Source organism: Chlorocebus sabaeus, chromosome 10 (genome assembly GCF_047675955.1).
Source record: "Chlorocebus sabaeus isolate Y175 chromosome 10, mChlSab1.0.hap1, whole genome shotgun sequence".
NCBI classification, from domain to species: Eukaryota; Metazoa; Chordata; class Mammalia; order Primates; family Cercopithecidae; genus Chlorocebus; species Chlorocebus sabaeus.
In genome coordinates this window covers 47,586,565-47,612,034 of record NC_132913.1, presented here as the reverse complement: position 1 = coordinate 47,612,034, position 25,470 = coordinate 47,586,565, and the positions used below count along the sequence as shown (strand labels likewise).

The following is a 25,470-nucleotide window of genomic DNA, read 5'->3' as shown; positions in this document are numbered from 1 at the left end:
TACAGGTAATGAGGAAGCAAGTGGGATGCTTGCTTCCTCAGAAAAGAATCTGGCTAGTAGGTTGATTCAGTCTGGATCCAAAGCTTCCAAAACTTGAATTTTATTCTGTCTTGAATGTGGACCATTTAGTTTATTTTTAAAATTTGATTTCTAGCAGGTTTTCAGAATAAACTAACAAATCCAAGAATGGCCTGGGTTACCTAGGCAATAGTCTAATTTTATTACACTATTTTATTAGACTATTGCCTAGGTAACCCAGGCCATTCTTGGATTCTGAGACCATTCCTCCTGCCACACACAGCTCCCCACAAGAACACTTAGCTATCGGTGGGAAAAATCCAACGTCTTTCTCTTGCTGGGACTGTCTTGTCCATATCAGTCATATACAGTCTCACAGGTAACCCTGGAGGAGGGAAAGGGAGATGGGGAACCAAAATGCAAAGGACCTGGTGCTAAGTGCCCCATCATTATTTTGTTCAACTGAAAGTCAAACAGATAGGAGAGTTGTAAAACTTGCCTACAATGAGAATAAGCAAGGAAAGAATTAAGGGTCATTTCACATTTAAAAATTCAGCTTATCACTTGAAGCTGTCAGTGCTTTGTGTATAGAACTTTCAAATAATTAACATTTCTCAAACATCAAAACACAGCTAGAGGTGTGCATAAAGAGGCACAGATCCAAAAATATTATTTTTACTTTTTGAACTGGTAGGACTAATAGGAAAATAAATGAATATAATTGTTTAGATTAACTAGTTTTTATGGAAAAGAAACGTGGGAGAGAGTAGTTTTTAACCAGTACTAGATTATTTGATAATCACTACTACATTAGGAAAAAAAGTAGAAAAATAGGCATATATAGCATTTACTTATGAGAAACATCTCTCTCTTAAACTGTATTTGTTTTTAAGCACTCTAAGATCTTGGCCAGGATATTTAGCTTTTGACCTAGTTTCCCACTGCATGGTATGGCTATAGGAAATAGTGGATGTAAAAGGGCTCTCAACAAATATAGACCATCATACAAACATATTTACTAGTATTATTGTTTCAATTATCTATTAGGGAGTAATGAATTACCTCCAAGTTAAAACTTAAAATGACTTAAACATGACTTGAACTTAGAAATGACTTAAAACTTTAAAATGACTTAAACTAAAAAGTGACTTAAAATTTTGCATTTTCCTGACTTAAACTAAAAAGTGACTTAAAATTTTGCATTTTCCTGGGTTGGCTGGGATCAGCTGGGTGGCTCTTCTGCTCCATTTGACTTTGACTGGGTCACTCAGGCAGCTGCATGTAGTTGGGAGCTCAGCTGGGGACAGAATGTCCAAGATGGCCTCATTCACATACCTCACAGTTGTCTGGCTATTGGCTGGAGTGCCTCCATTTTCCTCTGTGTAGCTTCTCTTTCAGTACAGCCTCTCTTTCCATGTGGGTTCTAACTGGAAGGCAGATTTGCCCAGATTTCTTTACAGGGTGATTGGCTGAAAGCCTCTTCAGGCCCAGATCTGGAAGTCACTCAGCCATACTTCTGCATTCCTCTGGTCCAGTCGCACAGGGCCATCCCATAGTCAAGGGGAGGTGAAACAGGTTCCAGTCCTGGACTTTGGAGGAGAGAATCACATTGAGAAAGCACGTGCAGAGCAGGAGGGATTGTGGCAGGTATTTTTGGAACTGTCTACCACAGTTATTATTAAATACAGCTTGAAAGAGTGAAAGATTCCAATCCCAATGAATAAGAACGCTTATTCATTGTACTGCTTCCAGATATTAAAATTAAGAAGTTACCTTTAATATATGTGTGCTGTACATAATAGTCATGGCATATATTCACCATAGCTATTCTAACTGAAGGAAAAGATATATCCCCTAAAAACCTAATTCTTGATTTAGTCTTATTGTTTAATTTTTTTAAAAGTATACTACAATCATAGTTTCTATTGTTTCAGAAGTTAAATTCACTTTACATGTTTACTGATACAAAGGGAATTTTGAACTCCCTCTAGTGGCAAAAGATTTTCTTTTATTTTTTCAAAGAGCTTACTTAATAAGATGGCTGACATGTATAACACAACATAGTCTTAAAAATGACCTGTTCTTACCATCAGAAGATAGCCACTTTCTCCTGTGTGAGTTATGGTAGGTCCTTTAATCTCTTATGAGAAATGTTAACCTTTCTAAGAAACATTGATCATATTACATGAAAAAAAAAAAGGAAGAAAGGAGACTTCCTGTTAACTTTAAAGTGCAAAAACTGCTAACTGCTCCCTTTAGTCAAGGTCTTAAATAAAAAGTATTATATTTTGACAATTAAAATATCATTTTCCCTGACTAAAAAGTAAATTAAATTTTAAATTTTTGCCTGAAGAATTATTTTTTGAACAGACAAATGTATTTAATTGAAAAAATCTTTACATAGAGAGCAATAGGTAACTGTTTAAACGTGCAGCTTGGAAAACACTAATAACCAAACTGGCGAGGGGTGGGGGGATCATAGGGATCCCAAAGTGTTATGCTTTTTCCTAAGTTCAAATTTGGATTTTCATGGCCAATAGGGAAGGAACATAGTTATCACCATTACTCCATACAAAAGGAAGCACAATGTCAAAGGGTGGAAATAGAAAAACAGCTATTACAGACTTTGTAAACTAAGTTTTCTTATCCCCACCCCATTGCCAAACAGAATTAATAATACTAATTAACTTACTCTGTTATGGGTCCATCTATAGGCAAATTTATTCTGGTTCTTTATATAGTAAAAGGACATTTATTTGATGCTAAAAGACATTCTTTAAAAATGCTCTTTTCCCAGCTATTTATAGAAGCTGATCCAACCTATCGTGTACTGTCTAGTAGGTTGACACCCAGAACCTCTGTTCTCCTGCCTACAGTGGTAGGAAAATGGCCAGGGATGGTAAGAATCCATAGGGGTTTTTTTTCTTCTTCTTCTTCTTCTTAACGCTCTGGAAAGTGGAACCTAGGATTATAAAAATAATTCCCAGATATTTTGTTTTTTTTGGGGACTAAACTATGAAATAGTAAGATTTCACTACAATAATTAATCCAGCCAATAAAAAGTTAGACTTTGTTTCTTTCCAATACCTCTTTTTAGTTCGACATTTATAACTAAGTCTGTGTCTCTTGTGGTCTCGATTACATCCGGTGTTTTCAGCTGGCAGCATTTCCTCTGCTGAGGCCACCCCATGTTTTTTGCCAGGCTACATTTCTGTGAATATAAAGAGAGAAAACCAAGTTGTATTAGACAGTGAAATTTAAGGAGAAATTGAGTATAACTTTGATTTTTGAAACAAAAACCAAGCCACTATATTTGTTATAAACAAACTGGTGATTAAAATATGTAGGCTCCAGAAGTACATTGAAAGTCTTACAGCCATCTCCTAGCCATCCTGCATGTTTTCTCTTGAATATTTATAAGAACCTAATTTAACTAACAAACAGAGACCAGAGATTCCCTTCCAGCTTTGCTTGCACAGATTTAAAATAATGAAAGTGAATTTGCATTTCTTAAAATGGTGTTTTCTTCCAGCTCTCATAGAAATGTTTTTGGAACAGTGATCTGTGCTAACAGCTGTATTCAATCTTGAGTAAAAGTCACTTCCTGAAGAGAATGAAATTCAACTTAACATTCGAACTTGCCTAGAACATAATCCTGTAGGGTGAGTGTACTATGTGATTATGAAACTGGACACAGGCACCCTGCTGAGATGATTTCTTATAAATAATACCCAACAGAAACCATTAATCAGTGTCAGTGTTTTTAACTGAAGAATTAATATTCTAAACGTGTTCCTTACTCATACACGTAACTGTCTTAGTTTTCAACAATTTTACTCTTTGGCATTTTAAAAATGTAATTCCCTTGTGGAATTAGATCTATATGAAATCTCTATCTCTATGTATTAATATATACCATCAGATAGAAATAAATATAGATACATATAAAATATATAAACATATATGTTTATATATTTAGGCTTTAAAAATTTTTTTAATTGTGTCATTCTTGATTTTCAGGTAAAATTTATTTTTGACTCAGTTCTCTTTACCTATTCTGTCATTTATTTATTGCAGTGAGCTCAATTTAAATAAAATTTTGTTCCTGGCCTCATAAAATTAGTTGTAGGTATATATATGGGAGGTACAGTTTTAGCTATTAATTATGGATTTTAAAAAATCTCTTAGTTATTATTAACCTCTACTTTCCTAAATATTGTACTTCTTTATTTTAAAGAAGGAAAATGTCGTATTACAGTAACTTGGATATTGCTAAAACCTTAATGGAATCATCCCTTAGATGGAAAAGTATTCACTCAATCATCCGTTTTCTTTATGGATCATTCTTTTGTCATCTAAACAGTGAATGTGGAGTTTTCAGTCATAGGCTGTCAAATTGATATAAAGTCTAACACGTTAACGCAGAATTAACGAACGTACATAAAAATTCCAACCATCTCAATTTGTAGGAATCAAAACCTTTTCTGGCCTTACTTTGGTAACAAAAAAGGAGGTAGGCTTTTTTCCATTCCTTGACCAAACCACTAAGTTGCCTTGAAGACCTTTGTTTATAATGTCTTCTTACATTCTTTTCCCCCTGACATGCTCCCCTCCCTCCAGCAGTGAGATACTAATTAAAGAGAGGCCACTGTGACCCTCGGTTGTTTAGAAGTCACCCGGAATGAGGTGGCGGCACCGATCTGGAGAGGAAGCGCTCATTCCTAAATATAACACAGTCCTTAAGACCATCTTGTCAAAAATCTGTTGGCTTCTAATAGCAAACAAAGTACCTCCTTTGACTTAAAAGGTATACACTTGAAACTAAAATGGAATCTCTAAAACTTACTTTAACAACATCTATATCCACTTTTATAAGAATTAGCAACAAATACAATTAATTCATATATGTCACATGATAGTTTCTTTCCGAGACACTGAAATATAAACATTAAAAACATTTTAAATTTGATAAAGAATAATCTAATTTTTATGTGTTTGTTGAGGGGGAGGGAGCACACATCCTGCCATTCCATTTAAAAAATTAGAGACCAGCTTAGATTGTGTATAAGAAGACCCCTTCCCTTCCCTTCCCTTCCCTTCCCTCCCCTCCCCTCCCCTCCCCTCCCCTCCCCTCCCCTCCCCTCCCCCCCCTCCCCTCCCCTTCCCTCCCCTTCTTCCCTTTCTTCTCTTTTTCTTTCTTTCTTTCTTTCTCTCTCTCTTTCTTTCTTTCTTTTCTTTCTTTCTCTTCCTCTCTCCCTCCCTCTCTTCCTTTTCTCTTTTCTTTTCCTTCCTTCCTTTCTCTTTTCTTTCTTTCCCTCCCTCCCTTCCTTCTTTCCTTCCTTCCTTCCTTCCTTCCTTCCTTCCTTCCTTCCTTCCTTCCTTTCTTTCTTCCTTCCCTCCCTCCCTCCTTTCCTCCCTTCTCTCTTCTCTCTCTCTTTCTCCCTTTCTTTTGTTTCGACACCAGGCAACACTTTAATTGGGATGATAAAATGAATGTGGTGCCTGCCAATCATGGAAGTGCAAGGACTGCAAATTTTTCTTAATATAAGCATTTTGAAAGAAATTGAAATAATTTAATAACTTGCCTTAAATGAGCAGGTGGTGCTGCCTGACATTAAATTATTTCCTTCTTAAGTGGACTTGCTATTGCTAAGTACTAACTTACAAGAAGCAGTTTCTTGCACAATTTTATTAGTATTTGTTTAGCAGGATAATTCTGGTTGCAAGCACAGTAATAGAGACCCATTACTGTTTGTGTTAAGTAATGAGGTGGAATTGTTCTAAGAATATAGAAGGGAATAAGAATCTCAGTTATGAAACCCGATCTCAACAGAACCCGAGAAAGCAGCTTCCTAGGTGGGCCTATGGAGACCAGTTGGATGACAGTTTTCCATTCAAGAGCAGGAGTTTTGAATTTTTCCTCTTGAACTTCTGCCATTTCTGCCACTTAGTTGCTCTTTGTTTAGCTGGGTTAGAGTCCGGCTGCTTTGCTTCTTACTGTCTACTATCATTCTACTCTCTGGGTCTCACTGTGCTGTGATTCACTTTCCAAGTGATGATTCCTCTGCCTCATTGCTTCTCCTTCCTCCCGGCATTGCTTACTCATGGCCCCTCAGCTACCTTATATATGGTCTCCTTCTCTATGCACAGTACCCAGCGGTTTTAGGCTCCCGCTAAACACTGACTGAATGAATAGATGAGGAACATTGTTAGGGAATTATAAAAATTAAGCGTTTTGTGTTTTCTTTTAGTTAGCCTTTAAAGGAGCTAAGAAGATATCAATTAATTAAAAGGCAGCTGGAAGACAAATGTTATTTTGAAAAATTTAACCTAGTCATCTCTCTTTAGGTTAAAAAGGATTCACTGTAATAGTAGTAAGAAATTATTTACAGAGGCACTGAACAAGTGTATACAGTTAAACTTGAGAGTCTGGACTGAATAGTAGTGCGTTTAAATGCTCTCACTTCACACTGCCCCATTTAAGCAGCCACACTGGCAGGAATGGAGATGATAATTTAACTTCAGACTCCAAGAGGGGAAGCAGTCATTTTTTATTGAACATATTCCATTTAGGAGTCAAAATTAAGGTCTAATAACGATCTGAAGACTATTTTTTTTAATCCTTCAGATCTTAATCTTAATAATTTACCTGTGAATAGATGATCAAGTCCTGATTATTTTTAAGGCAGTCTTTTTTTAAAAAAATGTTTGATTTTTAAATCTCTCACCTTCGTATTGCTGCTCATTTTTACCCCTAGCTTTCAGTTGCCCAGGGTACAAAAATAAATACCAGGAAAGAGTTCTCAATTCTTCATCCCTTTGCTTCCTTTTTTTTTTTTTAATATGAAAGGTTATAAACATTCTGTAAAATCTTTCCTAATTTCTGCTATTCATATAGTCATTTGTGAGTGAATAAACAGTAAACATAAGCAGACCCAAATATGTATTTTTTTAATCATATAAAGTTTTTAACTGAATGTTGGGTTGAAGAAGAACCCAAATAGCAGTTTAAAATTCAGTTGCTCAGCTTCCCGGTTACAGCATGAATATCCAAAAGTGGCCAGTTAATGGGGCTTCATTCCCCGGCACTTTGGAAATGACCAGCAGTCCCAAATGCATTTGAGAGCATTTTCGCTCATGAGAGAAAATGTACTTCTCAGATTCTAAAGGCTTTCTGAGTGAAAACCAGACAAAACAGACAATAAGAATGCTAATGAGTATGAGACGTCTTTCTTTTTTTCTTTTTCTTTTTTCCCCCAATCTCTCACCTCTGGCTGAAATTCTTATTTTTATGAAATGATACTTGGCCAGGTGTGGTGGCTCATGCCTATAATCCCAGCACTTTGGGAGGCTGAGATGGGTGGATCATTTGAGGTCAGGAGTTTGAGATCAGCCTGGCCAACATGGTGAAACCTGTCTCTGCTAAAAATACAAAAAGTAGCCAGGGCATGGTGGTGGGCACCTATAATCCCAGCTACTCGGGAGGCTGAGGCAGGAGAATCGCTTGAACCCAAGTGGCGGAGGTTACAGCGAGCCGAGATTGCGCCACTGCACTCCATCTTGGGTGACAGAGGGAGACTCTGTCTCAAAAAAAAAAAAAAAAAAAAGAAAGAAAGAAAAGAAAAAAAAAAGAAATGGCACTTTTTTTCTTGAACTTCCAAGTCAATAAATTTTAAATTACTTGTTTCTAGAGTTGCAACATTTTACAAGGCATTGAGGTAGACCGGTTGCTCTGGACAAGCTTGCCCTCCAGTGAAATGGACTGATTGATAGAACCAAAGTACAAACAAACGGCCTTAGTGGGTGGCACACCTATTTCAGTGGTGACATCAGAGAGAGGAGTGAAGGCCACCCGGGGGACACAGGACCTCAAGGAAATTTGAACCAGGGGTCTAGAGCCCAAGAGAAGAGCCAAGATTGGAGCTCTGGCTGTGGTATTCTTTCATTCACTGGTGATACTGAAGTGTTAGTCGTGGGTGAGATCATATGTGGAAAAGAACCTAGAGCAGAGCAAAAAAGAGGGTAAAGGAGGACCCCAATAGAGTAGACAACTTGGAATTACATGAAGGTGAGTGGCTGGCGCTATCACAAAACTACATCATGTTGTGTGGGGACAAGTGGGAGTCAGAAGCCAAGTTAGAGTGGTCTGTATTTGCAATGGGCAATGAAGTGCAAACATCCACTGTTGGACAGTCTTTCAAGAACTCCAGCAGTGAAAGAGAGAAGGAATAAAGTAGCATAAGCAGCAAGGGAATCATTTCCCTCCCTGCCCACCTTTTTTTTTTTTTAGAATAGAGAAAACTTGAGCAAGTTAGTTTACTGGAAAAATGCCATTGCATCTGCTGTTCACATTTTTAAAAGGAAAATATATTAATGTATTACTTTTATAGTAAAAAATGTATTAAGTTGCCAAGAAAAATTGGAAGAAAGAAAAGAAAAGAAAAAGAAAAGCAAGCAATCAAACTGGTATAGAAGTTGGGCTAGGGAAAGTCAAGTGAGGGTATGTTATAGAGAAGTTCAGAACTCAAGGATGCAAATGGAAACCTAAATCTTGAACACAGAGAAGCTATCTAGCTAGGATAGAGAAGAATGCCAAGAAGAGATGCAAAAGTGTAGATGTGTATTTGAGAGATAACTGAGGGAATTTCATGTAAATAATGAATGATCTCTACTGTATCATTGTAGGGGTAGGATTAGGAATTTGAGAAAAAAACTAAAAGGTTTGGAATTCTGTTTGGGATGGGGTAGGGAGCCACTTGCAAATGAGTAAAATGAGTGCTATACAGCAGTAAAGGCGTAACTAAAATTGAGTTTTGAGCATAGTATGATTTACCTGGGAAGTTGTGAGTAACTCAGGAGAAGAATAGAAAAATCTGGTGAAAAATGCTTATTTTAAAGACAGGATGAAAAGGCTATGAATACCAGGCACTAGAAATAATAAACTTGAGTTCGCTGACTGGGAGTTTAGGTTTGTTAAGTAAATTAAATGTGGTGGGGTGGGGGCAGTTGTTGGGGGTGGGTGCTGGTGGTGATGGTGACCTCACAGAGCAGAGGATGCAAGAGTAAAGAGAATGAGGGAGAAACTTACATTTCCACATCTGAAAATGAGAATAATAGTGTGGTGTGGGGATTGATGAAATAATGGCTGTAAAATACTTAAAACAATGTCTGGCACAATTAAAATGTCTAATGCTATAATTTTTGTGAACAAGAGTACAGACTAGATGGAAGAATCGGAATTACAAACTTGATGATACACAGTGATGTCAGTCAATGAAAGAAAGTGGATGTGTAGATTTTCTTGAAGTGGAACTGTCAGGCTTACTCACGGCCCCCTAAACTCAAGGCTTAGGTTTAGATGAAATGACATCACCCAGGAAGAGTGCTTAGCTATATGCTACATTTATCTGAAAACGGTGGGCATTAGAAGAAGGTAAATAAATGATAATAAATGTCTTTGTCACATAACAAACTGAAGTGTCTGCTTTGTTTCCTGCAAAAACTCTGTGAGGAAGATATTGTTGTCTTTTTGCTTTTTACAAATGAACAGTAGATTTAGGTGAAGGTGGCTAACAGATAGTAGAACTGTCTTTTGGACACAGTAGTTCTTCTTGAAAGCCCATTCCTTGTCTGCTGCTCAGTACTATAAATGACAGCAGATAGAATGAGTTAGAGTGAATCTCAAGGGCTGTCCTGCTTTACCTTGAAGAGGAAAAGGAAGAGACAGGTGCCTCTTGGTGTGGGGAAGACAGAACGGTCAACCACTGGAGTTTCAACAGAAGTGGTGCCATCCGGGGGAAGTAATTCTTGATTGCTTTAGTCATTCTAAAATACATCGTGGTACCATCTTGGGTTTTAATAAATAAATGCTCACCCGAGATAACAGTGAATCATTTCCAAATCTTCTTAGCTCAAGAAGCTATAATTTTTATGTATCTGACAGCAAAACTTTTTTTTATAGCACAGAAAGTTGTAGGGGGTACTGAGGTTAATGCTTATCTTTTCTGTGTTCCTGTGACCATGTTCTGGTTAATTCTTTGTAACAATAATTTTCAGTAAAGTTGGGAGCACGTGTCCTCATAATTTCTGGCTCAGAATCATGTAGAAGTGAGCCACGGTGACTGAGGGGAATATATCATAATCCTCAGGTGAGCTGGACTGAAAAGGAGACCGAGAACTACTCATTGACAATGAAGCCAGGTCAGCGGGTACTTGCTGACTCTTGCAGGCTGCATTTCAATAGAGTACATATGGGGAGTACGTGGTAAATCTTGGCCGTGATTATATCTTCAATAGAGGAGTTGATAATGTAAAGACACTGAGTTGGCCTAATTTAGGCATTTAATACCGTCCTTAGAAAATGTAGCAAGAGGTCTTGGAAAATAGATGAGAGTAGGAAAACCTCAGAGGGGGTAGACCATAAGCCATGATTTCAACAGAGTAAACGGAGGGATGAGTGTGGTTTGGCTGATGGAAAAACAGAGGCTGTTTCCTGGCAAAGCTCAGAGCCAGAGAAGAGTGAGTTCATGGACAGCCAAGACACAAATAGTAGCTGGAAATAGAGGTAAAGGGACAAGGGAGTTAGAAAGTGGAGAGCTTTACAAGTGCTGTTCAGAAATTTGCATTTGATGTGGGAGTTTTAGGAAGTAGAGTGATACAGCCAAAGAGGCCAGAAAAAAATTATTTTGGAAACAGGGTACACAACAACTTGGAGTAAATAAGGACCAGTCAGAGGGAAAAACAGAAGAGTTCCAGCAGTTCAAGCTCGAGAAAACTCCATAAAAGATATGGAGAAAGAAAAGAGAGTCAGTTTGAATTACAGCTAAGCTACTAATTTAAAAATCATGTATTTTCACTGTCAAGTGTAGAAATTAGCAGCCTCCTATCTGTTTCATCACTCAGATTTGCGGCATTTCTCAATGGGTTTACTATAACCTTCGTACTACCCAGACTGTAGTCTCATATTTCAACTTTTTAAATGTTTTTGTTTCCCCATTTCCTTTTTTAGGAGAGATTCATGAGAAAAAGGTAAAATGGGCAGATAAAGTAGTTATTTAAAAGAAAACTTATAACTGGTTATGTAGTCACTTCCTAGGTGCTGTGGCACCAAGAACCAGTTTACCTTGGTTGTCTGAGATCCTCTGAATCAATCTCACAAGTCTTTTAGTACACTGACATTCACTAAAAATACTTGAATTGCAGACATTTTCAAACACACAATAAGGTGGAAAGAAAAACTTCAGCAATTATCAGCACTTTGTCCATTCTTATTTACTGATATAACCTTTTAAATGTTAAATGATAGAATGAAACAAATGATATGATTTTGAACTACAAGAGTTTATGCACCTAGAAGTAGACATGGGACTAAAACAAATTAATTTTTTTAAAGAGTTTATACACCTACTTTAAAAATCTGTCAGTCACTAAAAACTTAAATTATGATTCATTTTTAAAATAAAGGGCCAGACGGGCATAGAAAGAGGGGAAAACAGTTCCTATAGTGATTTGCAATATTTTTTAGCCTGATATATTTAATAATGTTCATAGCAAATAGCTTAAGTGAATTCTAAGACTTCTTAAAAGAACCCCCCCAAAATAGAATATATTTTCAAATCAATCAAGAAATTACAAATTACAGAACTTAACATGATATTCTTTAATATAGGGGAAGTTTGGCTAGTAAATTAGAATGTAAAATTTATCACCGAATTAACCATGGTTAATTATCTCACCCAAGATAACAGTGAATCATTTCCAAACCTACTTAAGTATTTCTTAAGTATTTCAAAGTCACAAGCTTGTTTTAACTTTATAGAATAATAACATCTGTTTGAATAGGACTTGCATACATTTTTAATGTATTGCTTATTCATTCATTCCAACATTCATGAACCACTATTCAAACACTTAATATGTGCCAAGCGCTGTGTTAGAGACTTGGGTATATCAGTGGTTTGGTATGTTAATAATTCTTATTAGACGACTTTCAAGGTGAGATCAGTTATAATTTTCTTTTATAACAAGGGCAACATTACAGATAAATGAAATTAGTAGATAATCCCCAAGCCTCAGGTTAATCAACCTGTAGTCAATACATAAATTGGCCAATTTGTTTCAGTTTTTCATGTTGGTTTTATCATCACACCAGCAATTAAGTGACTAAAAGGAATGCTACATATGGAAGAAGAAGAAATGCAAGGAACTAGTCAGTTCCTGAACAGATATGAAGTATCAGATCCTAATAGTTGTTCCAAATGTGAATCATTTACATCTTTTCCTATAACTGGGTCACCTTAACTGTTAAGTTATTGCTTTTGATTCACTTTGTAATTTCATATTAATTTTAAGGACTGTGATAATCATTTCAGATATATGTCTTTTTATCTGATTTACCTGATCTATGTAAAAATTACTTTTCCAATCTGAAGCCCCAGGAAGATTGAGAACTGGCACTCCAGGTACTGTAAAAGGGTGGAAATTTGTGAGGCTTGTCGTGTGCCAGAACAGTACTGATGACTGATCTTTGGAGTGTATGTGTGTGTGTGTATATGCACGCGTTTGACTAAAACTTGCCAAAGAAGTAACAGTCCAGGATTCATGTTCTCAAGTTATGTTTGCAACTGACAGTTTAAAGCAGTAACAGCAAGAAGTGTACAGTGGTGAAGTCTGATAAATATCTATAGATTTAGGTTCATCTCCCTTTCATCTTTCTTATTATATAAATGCACTGTACATGTAAAAACACTTTAAGTAGAATGACGTGATTGTGGAGAGAGAGAGCTGAGGAGGGAAGCAGACAGCTCAGCTTGTTCCTTTGTGATGGATGTCTTTGTGAGATTAGGGTAAAGTTTCTCATTCTGATGCGTGCAGACTGTGCCCACTACTTGTAAGACGCACTGTCAGATCTTGAAAAAACTGAGCATATGAGTCATTTACTTGTAAAAACTTATTAGCTCTGTGTTCTTCTTAGGAAGGTTAAAAATGAGTGTTTGACAAATATATTTCTAAAGCCAAGGTTATGAATAAAAAGGACATGGATGTGCATTTGCATGCTGTGTATTCATGTTCCTGTATGCCATACTTTATAGATTCTAAGACTCCTACCTTTTTTACATTTCAGCATCTCTGCAGTTGAAATGCAGGTTGTAAGTTATGGTGTCTTTTAATTACTGTAGTCCACTTTTTTCAAATGTCAATTAACATCTCAGTAATTTTCAGGCAGCTCACAATCAGTGGCATCTTAGATTGCATGACCTACAGTTTATATCTGAATATTTGTAGGACACTGATTGCAGAGAGATGACTGTGATACTTCTCTTTTACCCACAAAATAAAGTGAGAAGATTTATTCTGACAATTAATGGTTGAAGTCAAGAGAAACTATTTGATCATAGAATCTCATTTCTTGAATAAGTAAGTCACATACAGTTGCAAAATGCAACATTTATTTACAGTCTCTATGATCTTAAGTAACCTAAAGATTAGGTTGCAAATTCACTATGTAGTTTATAAAGCATATTCTTTCTTATTTGATCACTACATCACTACATTTTTTACATTCAACTCTTTTTAACTCAGATATTCATGGTTTTGAAAAGAAGGTGAAAAATATTTCTGTGCTCTGTGTGTGTGTGTATGTGTGTGCACACGCAAGAAAACTTTTACCTCATCCATTCATGCCTGCAACAAAACATACTATGTGCAGGACACTAGGTTAAGTTAAATTGTTAGAGATTTACAGACTGTCTAAGCAATCTTATAAGATTCTTAAAGCTCAAGAAAAGATAACTTAGCTCGCACTTTTATAAGTTGACCAGTACAGAATACAGAGAAAAAGCACTATACAATCTATAGAAGACACCAATTCTAGTCCTGTGGTAGACCTATGATGGATGGTTTCAGATTTCAAGGCTGTTTAACAAAGTTTTCTAGTAGATATGGCTGAATATGAATAGATGGAATGAATTTATTATTGGCCAAGGTGTCCAGGGAGAGACAGTAGCATTCATTCAATTGCTGAAAGATTTATTGAATGACTACTGTATAGCAATTACAAGGACTGGCCCTTAATAATTCTTTCCACCTCTGAAATTCTATATTTCTAGGGCTTCATGTCAGAGGGCAAGTTGCCTGACCAACCTGAGGGTATCTACCTGTTCAAAAAAAGGTGGGCAGTGGTGGCGGGGCGGGGGCAGGTGGTAATAATACCTGTCCTGCCTCCTTCCCCTAGACTTTAATGAGATAATGCATAATGAAGCATTTTATACATTGTAACATTTTTATGAATTCATTATGTCTATACATGTAAAAAATGTAAATAACCCCGAAAAATGTAAATGTCTGTAGAAGTTATCTACTTCTTCTGGCACTTTCTCAAGTTTAAAAGGATCTAACCATATTTTAACACTTAATAATAATGCCTTGTTTGAAATATTGTATTTGCCACTAGATCAGACATTAGATTGGGAAGTGAAGGAAGGGTGGTTCTGGGAGTAGCTAATATGTTGTCAGCGTTCTGGGAGTGTTCTTTACAGTTTGGAATTAGGAATCGCTGATGTCATGATCAGTCACATTGTCAGGGCAACATTGGAATTTCCTCATTTGCCTTCGCTTCGCTTGGGGAGTATCAATTTGCCACAGGTCTGTCATCAGTTCACCCCATGTGTTAAACATACTAGATAACCCAGAACTAGTCATTCTGAAAGACACTTGGGGTGAGGAATTTTTATAAGCTCTTTAAATATCCTGTTTCAGTACTCTTAACTATATATCCTGATGTTGGAAACTTTGCCTTCATACATATTCAACTGAATAGAAATTCATTTGTAATTCTATATCTTCTTGTTTGAACCTTTATAATTCAGTGGAGAATGAAAGGCTTTTCAACATTCTCATTTACATAAAGGACGTCATTAATTATTCTAGCATCCTCCTCTTCAAGTGAAATAGACCTAATTTAATGGTAATTTTAGCAACTGAAGAGAAAGGAAACTTACTGTTTCTTTCCTTCTGTGTTTTCAATGGTTTAAAACCTTACTTGTGCTATCCATCCTAGGTTTTGGATAGACATTGGTTATGCACCCTCTCCCTACAGATAATTAGGAATTTCTTATCAAATAACCTTTTGCCATTCTTAGCTTACATGAGGGTTTTGTTTTCCCTGGTACAGTTTGCTGTTAAAGTTGGATTTTCACTCATGTGAAGGACATGGTCATTCCAGGTTCAAATCAATTTTGTTTCCCATGATGTAAAGATTTTGGCTCCAGTTTTCCACAATTTTTTTTTTTTTTTTAATTTCCTAAGTACTTTCTATCTCTTCCCAGGTCCTATAGCAAGAGGTGGATGTGATTAGAAATTTTCCCAGCACACTGTTCCCTCCTTCCTCACCTCATCTCTTGTCTTTTACCCCACAGTTTGCTAACATACATAGGTTATTATGTTACTTCCATCTCTTCGGAGTCAGAGAGACCCCAGATCAAACTCCAGCTCTACTACTGTAATTTCAGAGATTATCTAGTAGTATCTTTCTAGGTAAATTTATGAGTTTTACTAGTCATAATTTATGAGTTTTACTATAATTCATGGAAAATTCATTGAATTATCTCGAAATATTCTGAAAATAAGCACTTACATTTTTATAGGCTTACAATAGGCATGGAGAATAACAGCTCCATACCAGATTTTCACAATCAGAGTATAGAAAATTGAGACATTGTCCAGTCAATTTAGGAAAACAGCCATTCACAATATATAAAAAATGGACCTTCTCTTTGTCTTGGTACCCCAAGCAGTTTACTTATTTTGCTATGGAATTTGATCTATAGCTACAAATTCACTGTTGTTTAAACAAAAGCAAAATCTTGAATTTTTCATTTAAATAGCCCTTTATTCAGATGTTGTATTTTTGAAAAGGATATGACTCCATGTACCTGTTTTTACAGATTTTTGTTTGTTTGTTTGTTTAGACAGAGCCTTGCTCTGTCTCCCAGGCTGGAGTGCAGTGGTGCGATCTCGGCTCACTGCAGCCTCAACCTCCCAGGTTAGTTGGGCTAGCTACCTAAATCACTTTTTTTAAATATAAAAACTTAGGGACAGAAACTAATAGATAACCCTTATACCAAAAATTGCTGTCAGCTTTGAATTTTTATTAACTATCATGCAAGAGTAGAGCAATAACTATTTTATGAACAGATTAGATCCCAAAATGTTTGTAAGTTATTTGTTTCAAATTTGGAGGATGTTTCTTCATAGAGAGATGTTGTAAATGGTGATTAGGATTTTAGTTGACTTAAAATAAGCATCTATGAATCTCATAACATAGCTAATATCTAATACGGTCTCTCACCCTTTTTTGAGGGAAAATAATACTTGGTTCCACTTCAGGGTTCTGCAAATAACTTTCACCTAACCACCATCTCAGCTATCCTACAATATCCCAGAAGATAAATTTTTCTGCTTCTCTCCCAACTCTGTCCCACCAATGATTCCAGGGAAAAAAAAAAAAAAAAAAACTGGTTTAAAGAGAGGAGTTGCACCTTAGCAACCATCAGTGAAATGAGATTTAGATGCTAGGTTGGGTCTGCATATATACCTGTACTATTCACAATATATTCAAATATTGGAAAGTTTGCATTATATTCAGTGGACTGGAAATTCAATGTAAACCCATATGCTTTTACAACTGAGCAAATGGAGGCTCCTAGAAGGGATAAGTGCCTTGCCCAATGTCACACAGATGGTAAATGGTTAAGATTCAGGGTCAGGTGCTCTGATGCCCAAGCTGTGGCTCTTAATACCATGTAAGTTTTTCTCTGTGGGGTTTGGACTTGACCCATAGCTAATGGTAATAATAACCATTATTAATATTATTGGAGACAGGGGACTCTGGGAGTCAAAGAGACCCAAGATCAAACCCCAACTCTACTATGTATTGGATCTGTGACCTTGGGCAAGTTACTCAGTTTTCTCTTTGGTAAAATGGGATAGTCATTCTTCTGTCCTGGGGTGTGTGTGCAATGTGCTTAGAAAGTGCCTGAAATATAGTAGTTACTCAATAAATGACAGCTATTATTATTTAATACTACATGCAGGGAAGCAGCAGTAGGACAAAACTCATTTATTCCGTTTTGTTAACCAGGACAGAATAATCAGACTATGGCTTCTGGTAGCACTCATCAGAATATGGCTATGTTTATATTGTTCTCTATACCTTCTAGGATTATAGCTATAGTTTTATTTTATTACAGTTATTTCAGCTTTATACACATGTACTTTTATACATGTCTAGGGAGCTTTTAAGTCTGGAATAAGAATTGCAGATTTTTGAAAAAGCAAAATAGTAAATAATAGAAAATGTTGCTGCTACTTTAGAAATAGGGTACTTTATCAACTCTATTTTGTACCAGGAAAGAACAGAAATTTGAAGAATCTGCTGACCCCATATTTTTTCTTTTTTTTTTTTTTTCTTCTGTTTTGCTGGGAGCCAGAGGCTTTGTGAGCTCTTATACATAGACTCTCAAATGTAAATAGTTTTTTTGGTGTGAACTGCGTATACTAACCTATACTGTGTGGCTATATTTTATGCATTAAAGGTTGCAGTCTGATACAGTGTTGAATGAATTTTTCCTCTTAATTCCTTTCACCATTCAATTTAACCCAAATAAAAATGGGTGCTTGAAATGGTTCAGCAACAATAGAGGGATAGAACCTGCTGTAGGTCAGTTCTTTTCTTGATAGAGGTCTTCTATTCTTATCTCATTGGACATCTTCTCTGCCCCCATTTTTTTCCCCTTCTTTCAAAGCTTAGCTTTGCCACCATACTTTCTTTGTAGTAATTTCATTCAAAGCTTACTGTTTTGTGTGGGGCTCAGTAATATGTGTATTAGGGTGTCAGGTCCCCTAGGACTCCTCACCTGCCCCTTTTAGGAAGTTCATCAATTAGCAATGATTTCAGCAGTGATTGCCCCAAGTCTGCATTCTCTCTCATTCCAGCCTTCTATCTGTAGTTCTGTTTTTCTGATCATCTGCACAATGCTTCTTTCTGAGTATCCCTCAAACAAAACATTTATACAGTTGAGCTTCCCACGCCCATGTTATATTCTGTATTGATCTCTCCCTGCTGTGGACTCCCATAACACACGATTGTCTAGAACACTTGCCTGGCACTTATCACTTACTGCCTTGCATTATTAGTGTACAGCAAGCAATTCGGGTGCTCTATGGCTTACAAGTACTCACCTAGGAATTGAAGCATTATCTATAAGGCTTTTTTTTTTGAGATGGAGCATTACAGAGTTTTAGAGAGTACAAGACTTAGTAAATCTTTTAACCCTAGCCAGGTCTAGATTTTAACCCGTTTGCTACTTGCTTACTAGCTTTGTGGATAGGCCATCCAGCCTTAACTTTATTTCTTTCATCTGTACATTGAGGCTTATAACCCTTCCAACCTCAAAGGTTGTTGTGAAAGTTAAATGAGATGTGAAAAGTTTAAAAATGAAAATTTCATTTTAAAATTGTTGCTTTGGGACAAATGTGTTTCAGATTTAATTCTCAAATTTCAGGCATATGAGCTCTTTTAAGTGGCAGAAGGCATTATTACCTATGTGTGTCATCTCCTATTTCAGATTGCAGGCTCCTGCACGTACTGGTGGCTCCATCCTTATTATCCTAGTTGGAATATACCTCCTGGCTTATGAGACTGATCTCTGATACTGCTCACAGTCTTCCTATTCATTCAAAAATGGCTCTTCTCCAACACATAACTTCTTTGAAGGAAATTGGACAAAAACAGATGAAGAAAAACTTCAGTGCACCTAGGTTCTTGAAAAAGACCTTTTTCTAGACTTTCGTTTTCCTTTTAAAGTTAAATCTGCAGCATACAGAATCTTAGAAAGCATATTCATTCAGCCATTTAACAGTTTTTTTAAAAAATGACCTCCCCTTGCCTAAATTTGCTTGTCATTAATTCTTGCTTTACCCTTGCTCCTGTTCTTTGATGTTCAGCATCAGTTATTTGCACAGTGCAACCATTTAAATCTACACACCACCATGATAAAACCTGGAAAAACAATAACAACAACGGCCATTTATTGAGTTTGACACTTTTGTCCATGTACTGTACTTAAGACAATTTTGTGAGGAGTCTGGCACTCGGAGAGGTTAGCAAACTTGCCCAGAGCACAAGTGGGAAGCTGAAATATGGACCCAGATCTGCTTGGTTCTGCTTTAATTCTGTTCCTTGGATTGCAAAGTCCAGATTCCTTTAAGCTCTCTGAAGAAGGAAGGGTGTTTTAAGTACACAAGTGGAGGGGCTGTTGTAAGTCTTAAGAGCCAAAGCAGCTCTAGGGACTACAGCCCCCTCCATCATTTCACCGCCAAGTGCTCACCCACTCCTGGCATGCTGTACTCTCTGCCTGCTGCCAGTAAGCTTCCTGTTTACTCATAGTTTCTGCTTCCTCATAACCTTAGCTTGCATATGGTTTTGGCTTGTTGTGGCCTCAGCTCTACCCCTGGCACTCTTGCAGTTTCTGCCCCCTTAGTAACTGGTTCAGCCATTGGAGTTTTCTGAATCAAATCCCCAAGGGTGAGAATTGGATTGGTCCTGCTCATTTTTTTTAGTCCCAGCCCGGTCATAGGTCACAGGCCTGTGGGTTGCCCTTGGATCAGATTCCCACAGCTTCTTTACCTATCAGCTGAGTGAGGTGAGGGAGGAAGACATAGGGCAGCCCAGGCAGCAAAGTCTGTTTCCCTTGAAAGAAGATGAGCATCAGCCAGGTGCGGTGGCTCAGGCCTGTAATCCCAGCACTTTGGGAGGCCAAGGTGGGAGGCAGATCACGAGGTCAAGAGGTCGAGACCATCCTGGCCAACATAGTAAAACACTATCTCTACTAAAAATACAAAAATTAGCCAGGTGTGGTGGTACACACCTGTAGGCCCAGCTACTCGGGAGGCTGAGGCAGGAGAATCGCTTGAACTCAGAGGCAGAGGTTGCATTGAGCCGAGATCACGCCACTGCACTCCAGCCTGGTGACTGAGCGAGACTTCCTCTCAAAAAAATAAAGAGGATGAACATCTCTAGGACAGGTTCTTCCAAAGCCCTGTTTTTACCATGATAACTTGAGTCTCTCTGGACTGTTTTCTTACTTTCTCTGTGTTAGAACGTATTTGTTTCAAAGGCTGAGGAACGTTTTCAGATGAACCTCACCGGGATCTGTCCCTGTAATCACTCTTACAACTAAGCACTTATGAATAATCAATAATTGAGTGTGTATGTTATATACAGGGTCTCATAGTTACATTTTTTCCTTACGTTGCATTCTTTGTGTTTGAGTGACTTCATTACATTTTATATTTTGTTGAGGGTAGATTATCTTATCTCTTTGTAATGCTCTACTTACTTAAGAACACAGCACCTACTTAAGTTTGGAACTTTCGAACCCCGGTGGGCATTGTTTTTTTAAACCTATATGCCTTATATTCTGTCCTTTTATGTCATTCACCATTACAGAACATACATTTTGTTGGCTTTTAGATATCCTTCTCTAGCCTTAGAGTCTTTTTAATATTCTTTTAGTATTCTTAGTATATCTTAGTATTTAGTATTAGAATTCTTTTAGTTTTCTACTTTAAATTTCATCATCACTTAAAAACTTTTCTTATCCCCATAAAACTATTGCAGAGTGTATCCAATCAAATTTTAGCATTCTGGACTGCACAGCGTCCAAAATATCATGACCTTAGAGTACAGCCATAGAAAAATTAATCGGTGCTGTTCTTTTGTGGTTTACATTGTGGTTTCCTGAGACCACTCTTGACAACTGAGGTCGTACAGGGAATTTTTTCCATAGATGCACAGATGACAGTTCTGAGCTGCTGGGGTGTTGAGCAGTAAGTTCTCAGAGAAACTATGACTTGAACATTCTGATGAGCGTCTTCTATTTTATACTCGTGCTTGATAACTTGCAGTAAAGGGTCCTAGTGAGAGGAGACAGCAAAAGGGCAGTCAAAACAGTTGTCTAGCAGAAAATAGTTCCAGCAGATACACCAACTTTCAATGAATGCTCATTATACTGTGTTTGATATTTAATCACTTTAAAGGGCAGATTTTTATGTGAATTTTGTCTGGCAAGTTCTTACTTGTCCATTGTGCACCTAGTACTGTGCCCGGAATAAGTTACTTTGCTTTATTTTTTTAATGAAAAGAATTCGGAATTACATGTGTGTTTTATACGGTTATTTTTAATAGGTGAGGCTTTCCAGTTATCTGGCTGCGGAATGTTGGAAGAGCCTGAGTATGGAAGGGGTTCACTAAGTCACCAGCAGGATATCTAGGATGAATATTTTTTCCAGTTCCTCGCAGCTAGAAATGCCTTTGAATGGCCACAGCTTTGCCAGAAGACTTCATTTCCACAGGGGACACTGTTTTCCTTAGGGAAGCCAGAAGGCATACGCCTTCACTTTTTAGACAAGTTAGGATTTTTCATTATCATGGCAGATGAGCCTTTCCAGGAAGGTATTAAGAGACCAGAAACCAAGGAAGAACTCTGTAATATTTACTGCGGCGATAGTATTCGGTAAAAGTCACCGTGGAACAGGCCAATTTGAAGGATGGCAAGCCCGTCCCAGTGGCTTATCCAGAGACCGCAGGCTCTGCCAGTCCGGGCTGCCGTGGAGGCCTTCTGCACTGCACAGGTTCGGGGCTTCATACCTCCACGGAAAGGTGGTCGAGAAAAGGGACAGCTTGAGCAGCCTTAGGTCATTTACATCGGGAAACAAAGGGAAGTCCCTCCTCCCTTTGTCTCTTTTTTTGCCGAGTTTCTGTGTCCTTCGAAGAGAACACATTCGTGTCGCATCTAATAATTAACATAAGGAAGGATTACACTGTTCCAGTTTTCAGGGAGAAAGGTTTACCAAACCGATGCCCTTAAATGATTTTCGTTCCTTGATATTATCATCTTGAAGGAAAGCTGGTAAACTCTGGCTTAGGAATAAAACAAAACTTTACTGATCGTATTTGGGTAAGGGGCTGGGGAGTGGAGAACTGTTTCCTTTGCTAAAATTTTAGCGTGTGAATCGGGGGATGGAGATGTGCAGAGGTTTGAAGGGAGGGTCGTGTGTTCGTTGAAGTAGGGGTGATTGTCCGCACCTTTTCTTGAAGAGTGGCGAGGGGGCCTAGTTTGAAGGTGAAGAAGACAGGGAAGACCCAGGTGCCAGAGTCGTCCCCGAAGCGACGCCCTTAAAAGGGGCTTCGAGCCGGGGTGCAAAGGTGCCGCTGGTGCTTAGGAAAGAACCGAGGGGGAAAAAGAACAGAGGAGGGGGGTTGGCTACTCCGAGGAATGTGAGGCATGCGGGGAGCCAGACCCAACCATTGCACCAGAGCGGGGGCGCCGGCGGCTCCCCGGGCCGCCCGGCCCCGGCTCCGGCCCCGAGCCTGGGAGGGAGAGCGCGGGGGCCGGGCGGGCGCCGCGCCCAGCGGGCGGGCGGGGAGGCGCGGGTGGGCCTGGGCGCGGCGCAAGGCGGTGCGCGGCCGCCTCCCCGCCCCCGGCCGGCGCGCTCTCAGGGCGGTGGTTGAGGCCGCGGTAGGTGGGGACGCGGCGGCGCTGCTCCTCCGCTGCCGCCGGGAGAGTCGGCGACGCCGCCAGCTCCGCGCGCGAACACCCGTCCATGGCACGCAGGGCGGCGGCTGCCCCAGCTGCTCGAGTCTCGCCCGCCGCCGCGCCGCACTTTTAGGCGAGTGCGGAGGTCGAGGGCGGAGGGGAAGTCAGCGCGGAGCTGCAGCCCCCGCCGGCCGCCGCCGCGCGGCGAGAGGGAGTTCCCAGAGCTGCCGCGGCCCCGGGCCCGGCCGGCCCCCTCCTTGCGCCCTCCCCCTCGCGGCGAGGCTGCCCCGCGCCGGCGCCCGCACCCGCCGCCCGCAGCGATGATCTTCCCCAGCAGCAGTGGCAACCCCGGGGGCAGCAGCAACTGCAGGACGCCCTATCGCAAGCAGGTGAGGCGGCGACCGGGATGCCGCGCCGAGGCCGGCGAGCCCCGCGTTACAAAGGCGGCCGCGCCCGGGGGCTCCGCGCCTCCTCGGAGGGACCAGCTGGGCGGTGACCTTGTTTCCCAGGAAGGCGGCCCGCGGGGACGGCTCGGCCGGCGACCTGAGCAGGGGAGATGCCCTCTCCCCCGCCGCCGCCCGGGCAGGTTGGGAAGTGGAGGAAGGGGCAGGGGCGGAGAGGCGGCGAGGGCAGAAGCGCGCCGGGCCAGGGGCTTCACCCGCTCTGCAACAAGTTTGGGGTTTTCCCGAAACCTTTGTGTGTAGCGGAGTACGGTAATAAGTCGTCTCGCTGGTATGCAGTCTTCGCTTGGAACCTCAGAGAACCTGTCTGATTCGTAGGAAACCCGGAAGACGTGTGTCTGTGTGTGTGTGTGTGTCTGTGTGTGTCTGTGTGTGTCTGTGTGTTTGTTCGCGCGCGCCCCCCTCATTTAAAGAAAAAAAAAAAGAAACAGGAACTTCTACTGTCACTTTCTCAAGGTTTTCAGTAGCACAGGGAAATCCTGTGACATCCTAGTTGCAGAAGATACTTGGATATGCCTGAGTCATACACATGCTCTTTCCTATTTTAATACCGTTTCATACATTTTTTAACAGATTGAACTCCAAAGCCACTTCAGTGGTTAGATGACAGTCCCTTGCCGGGAAAAGGAATGGAGCTGGAAGCTTATAGTTGAGGCCTTTTGTTTTATTTTTCATCTTTGTTTTTAAAAGAAGGTTACTGAAGCCATGTTGTGATACATCTCACAGAGCCTTTCAGCAGCAGCAATAACAAAACCTGGCTTTAAATTATCTAAAAAATGTGCAGGTCTGTTTAGAAAAGGTTAAACTGATTTAGAGGTCAGTGGCAAGATGCTTGTTGAGAAAACAAAAACAGGATTGCAGATATTTTTCCTCCATAATAAATCTCTTGTCTACATCCTTAGCCACTGAGACAAATCAATTAAGTTATTATCCCAGTAAGGATACAAGCGAACTGTAGCCTTCCATGCAGACGGTGGCTCTCTTAAGATCACGAGCGATGACAGTGATGCCTGGTGGCTTCCCTTTAGGTGTTTACAGGATTATTGATTATGTTTAGGTCTTGTTGTCAGAGTCATTCTTTTTGTGTGTGTGTGTCCTAGCATAAGTATATTTGCAAGTATTTTGGTAGTGTCAAAAAGAAATGTTTTCTGCCTTCTGGTCTTTGGTTCTTTTCTATGTTAACTTTCCTTTAAAGAGGCAGTACACACACCGTGGCCTGTGTGCCCTTGATGTGGAAGTCCATGGAACTTTTACCTGGGTTAAGAAGTTCTTTCCTTTAATTAAATAAATAAAATCTGCATATGTGACTCCGCTGAAGGATATGCTAAGATAGTTAAGATTCCGAAGCAGGCATCTCGAAGTCATTTCATGTGGCTTCATTTAAAAGAAATGCTCTCGGATCCAGTACACTTACATCAACTTCATAAATGCGACCAATTTACAATAAACATTCCCCTTGCAACCCCTCATCCCCCACCCACCTCACTCTACCTGAAAAGATGGCTAATTATGTTAGGGCCTTGTGTATTCATTTATTTGTTGTCAAAACCCGGCGGGGTGTTAGCTCTGAAATGGGGAAATGGCTCTGAGGGCGAGGCCTTTGGCTGTGAGGGGCTGGAGGTTTTGTGTGTGAAGGAGGGTAGCCTGCTGGTCTGGAGCATGCTGATAAGATGCTCTTCTTTTCACAGGGCTCTCCTTAGATTCAAAGACTAAAAGGGCTGACTGAATCAGAAAAACAAACAGACTTTCTTTTTTTCTATAGGCAAAGAAAGAAATGAATGTGTAGGCATTATACAGACACAAGACCCTGGGTACCAGTGGTATTTGAGTCAAAGGTTTCTTTTGTTAGTATTTAGCCATTCACTGGGAAAGCACACTTCCAGCGCGGGGACCTGGTTACCATGAGTGACTTTGTGATCTCATCCTGGCTTAGGCTAAATGGGAAGTCTAATTAATGCTTTTTATAAGATTTTGTGATGTTAAGCTTCAACCTTGCAGTTCATATTAGTTTGTTCATTTTGATGAAGGAATTGGCAAATTTTAGGTATGTGATGCAGTTTGATTTTAGTCTAGAAATACATAATCAACTGTTAGAGCTGATCTCAGATAATTTGCCCAAAGAAAAAAAGAAAAATGGAATGTAAGGAATACTTTACCGTCACCTTTGGAAAAAACACTGTAATGGTTCGGAATCACACTTGCATTATACATACATAATAGTAATAGCTAACTTTCATTGAGTACTTCATTCACTACCTGCTGATTGCTGTTCGGAATGTTTTTGGCAGATTAACTCATTTAGTCATCTTGAAAGTCCTATGAGGCAGGCAATATTAGTATATCCATTTTACAATTAAGAACGCTGAGGCATAGATTTAAGCAAATTGCCCAAA

General features: G+C 39.3%; 1 protein-coding gene across 8 annotated transcripts in view; it reads left to right on the top strand.

Moving 5' to 3' along the window:
• The window catches only part of RBMS1 (RNA binding motif single stranded interacting protein 1), a 217,182-nt gene that overhangs the window by 58,518 nt on the left and 133,194 nt on the right, over positions 1-25,470 (top strand). For 2 of the 8 annotated variants that reach the window (XM_007965131.3, XM_073019755.1), the window contains exon 1: positions 22,837-23,005. The exons of 5 other annotated variants lie outside the window; for them this stretch is intronic. In XM_007965131.3, coding sequence (XP_007963322.1) covers positions 22,937-23,005 — 69 coding nt within the window. In that variant the 5' untranslated portion in view covers positions 22,837-22,936. Of the gene's footprint in view, positions 1-22,833; positions 23,006-25,470 lie in introns of those variants that run through there. One more of the 8 variants, XM_007965130.3, reaches the window with a different exon arrangement.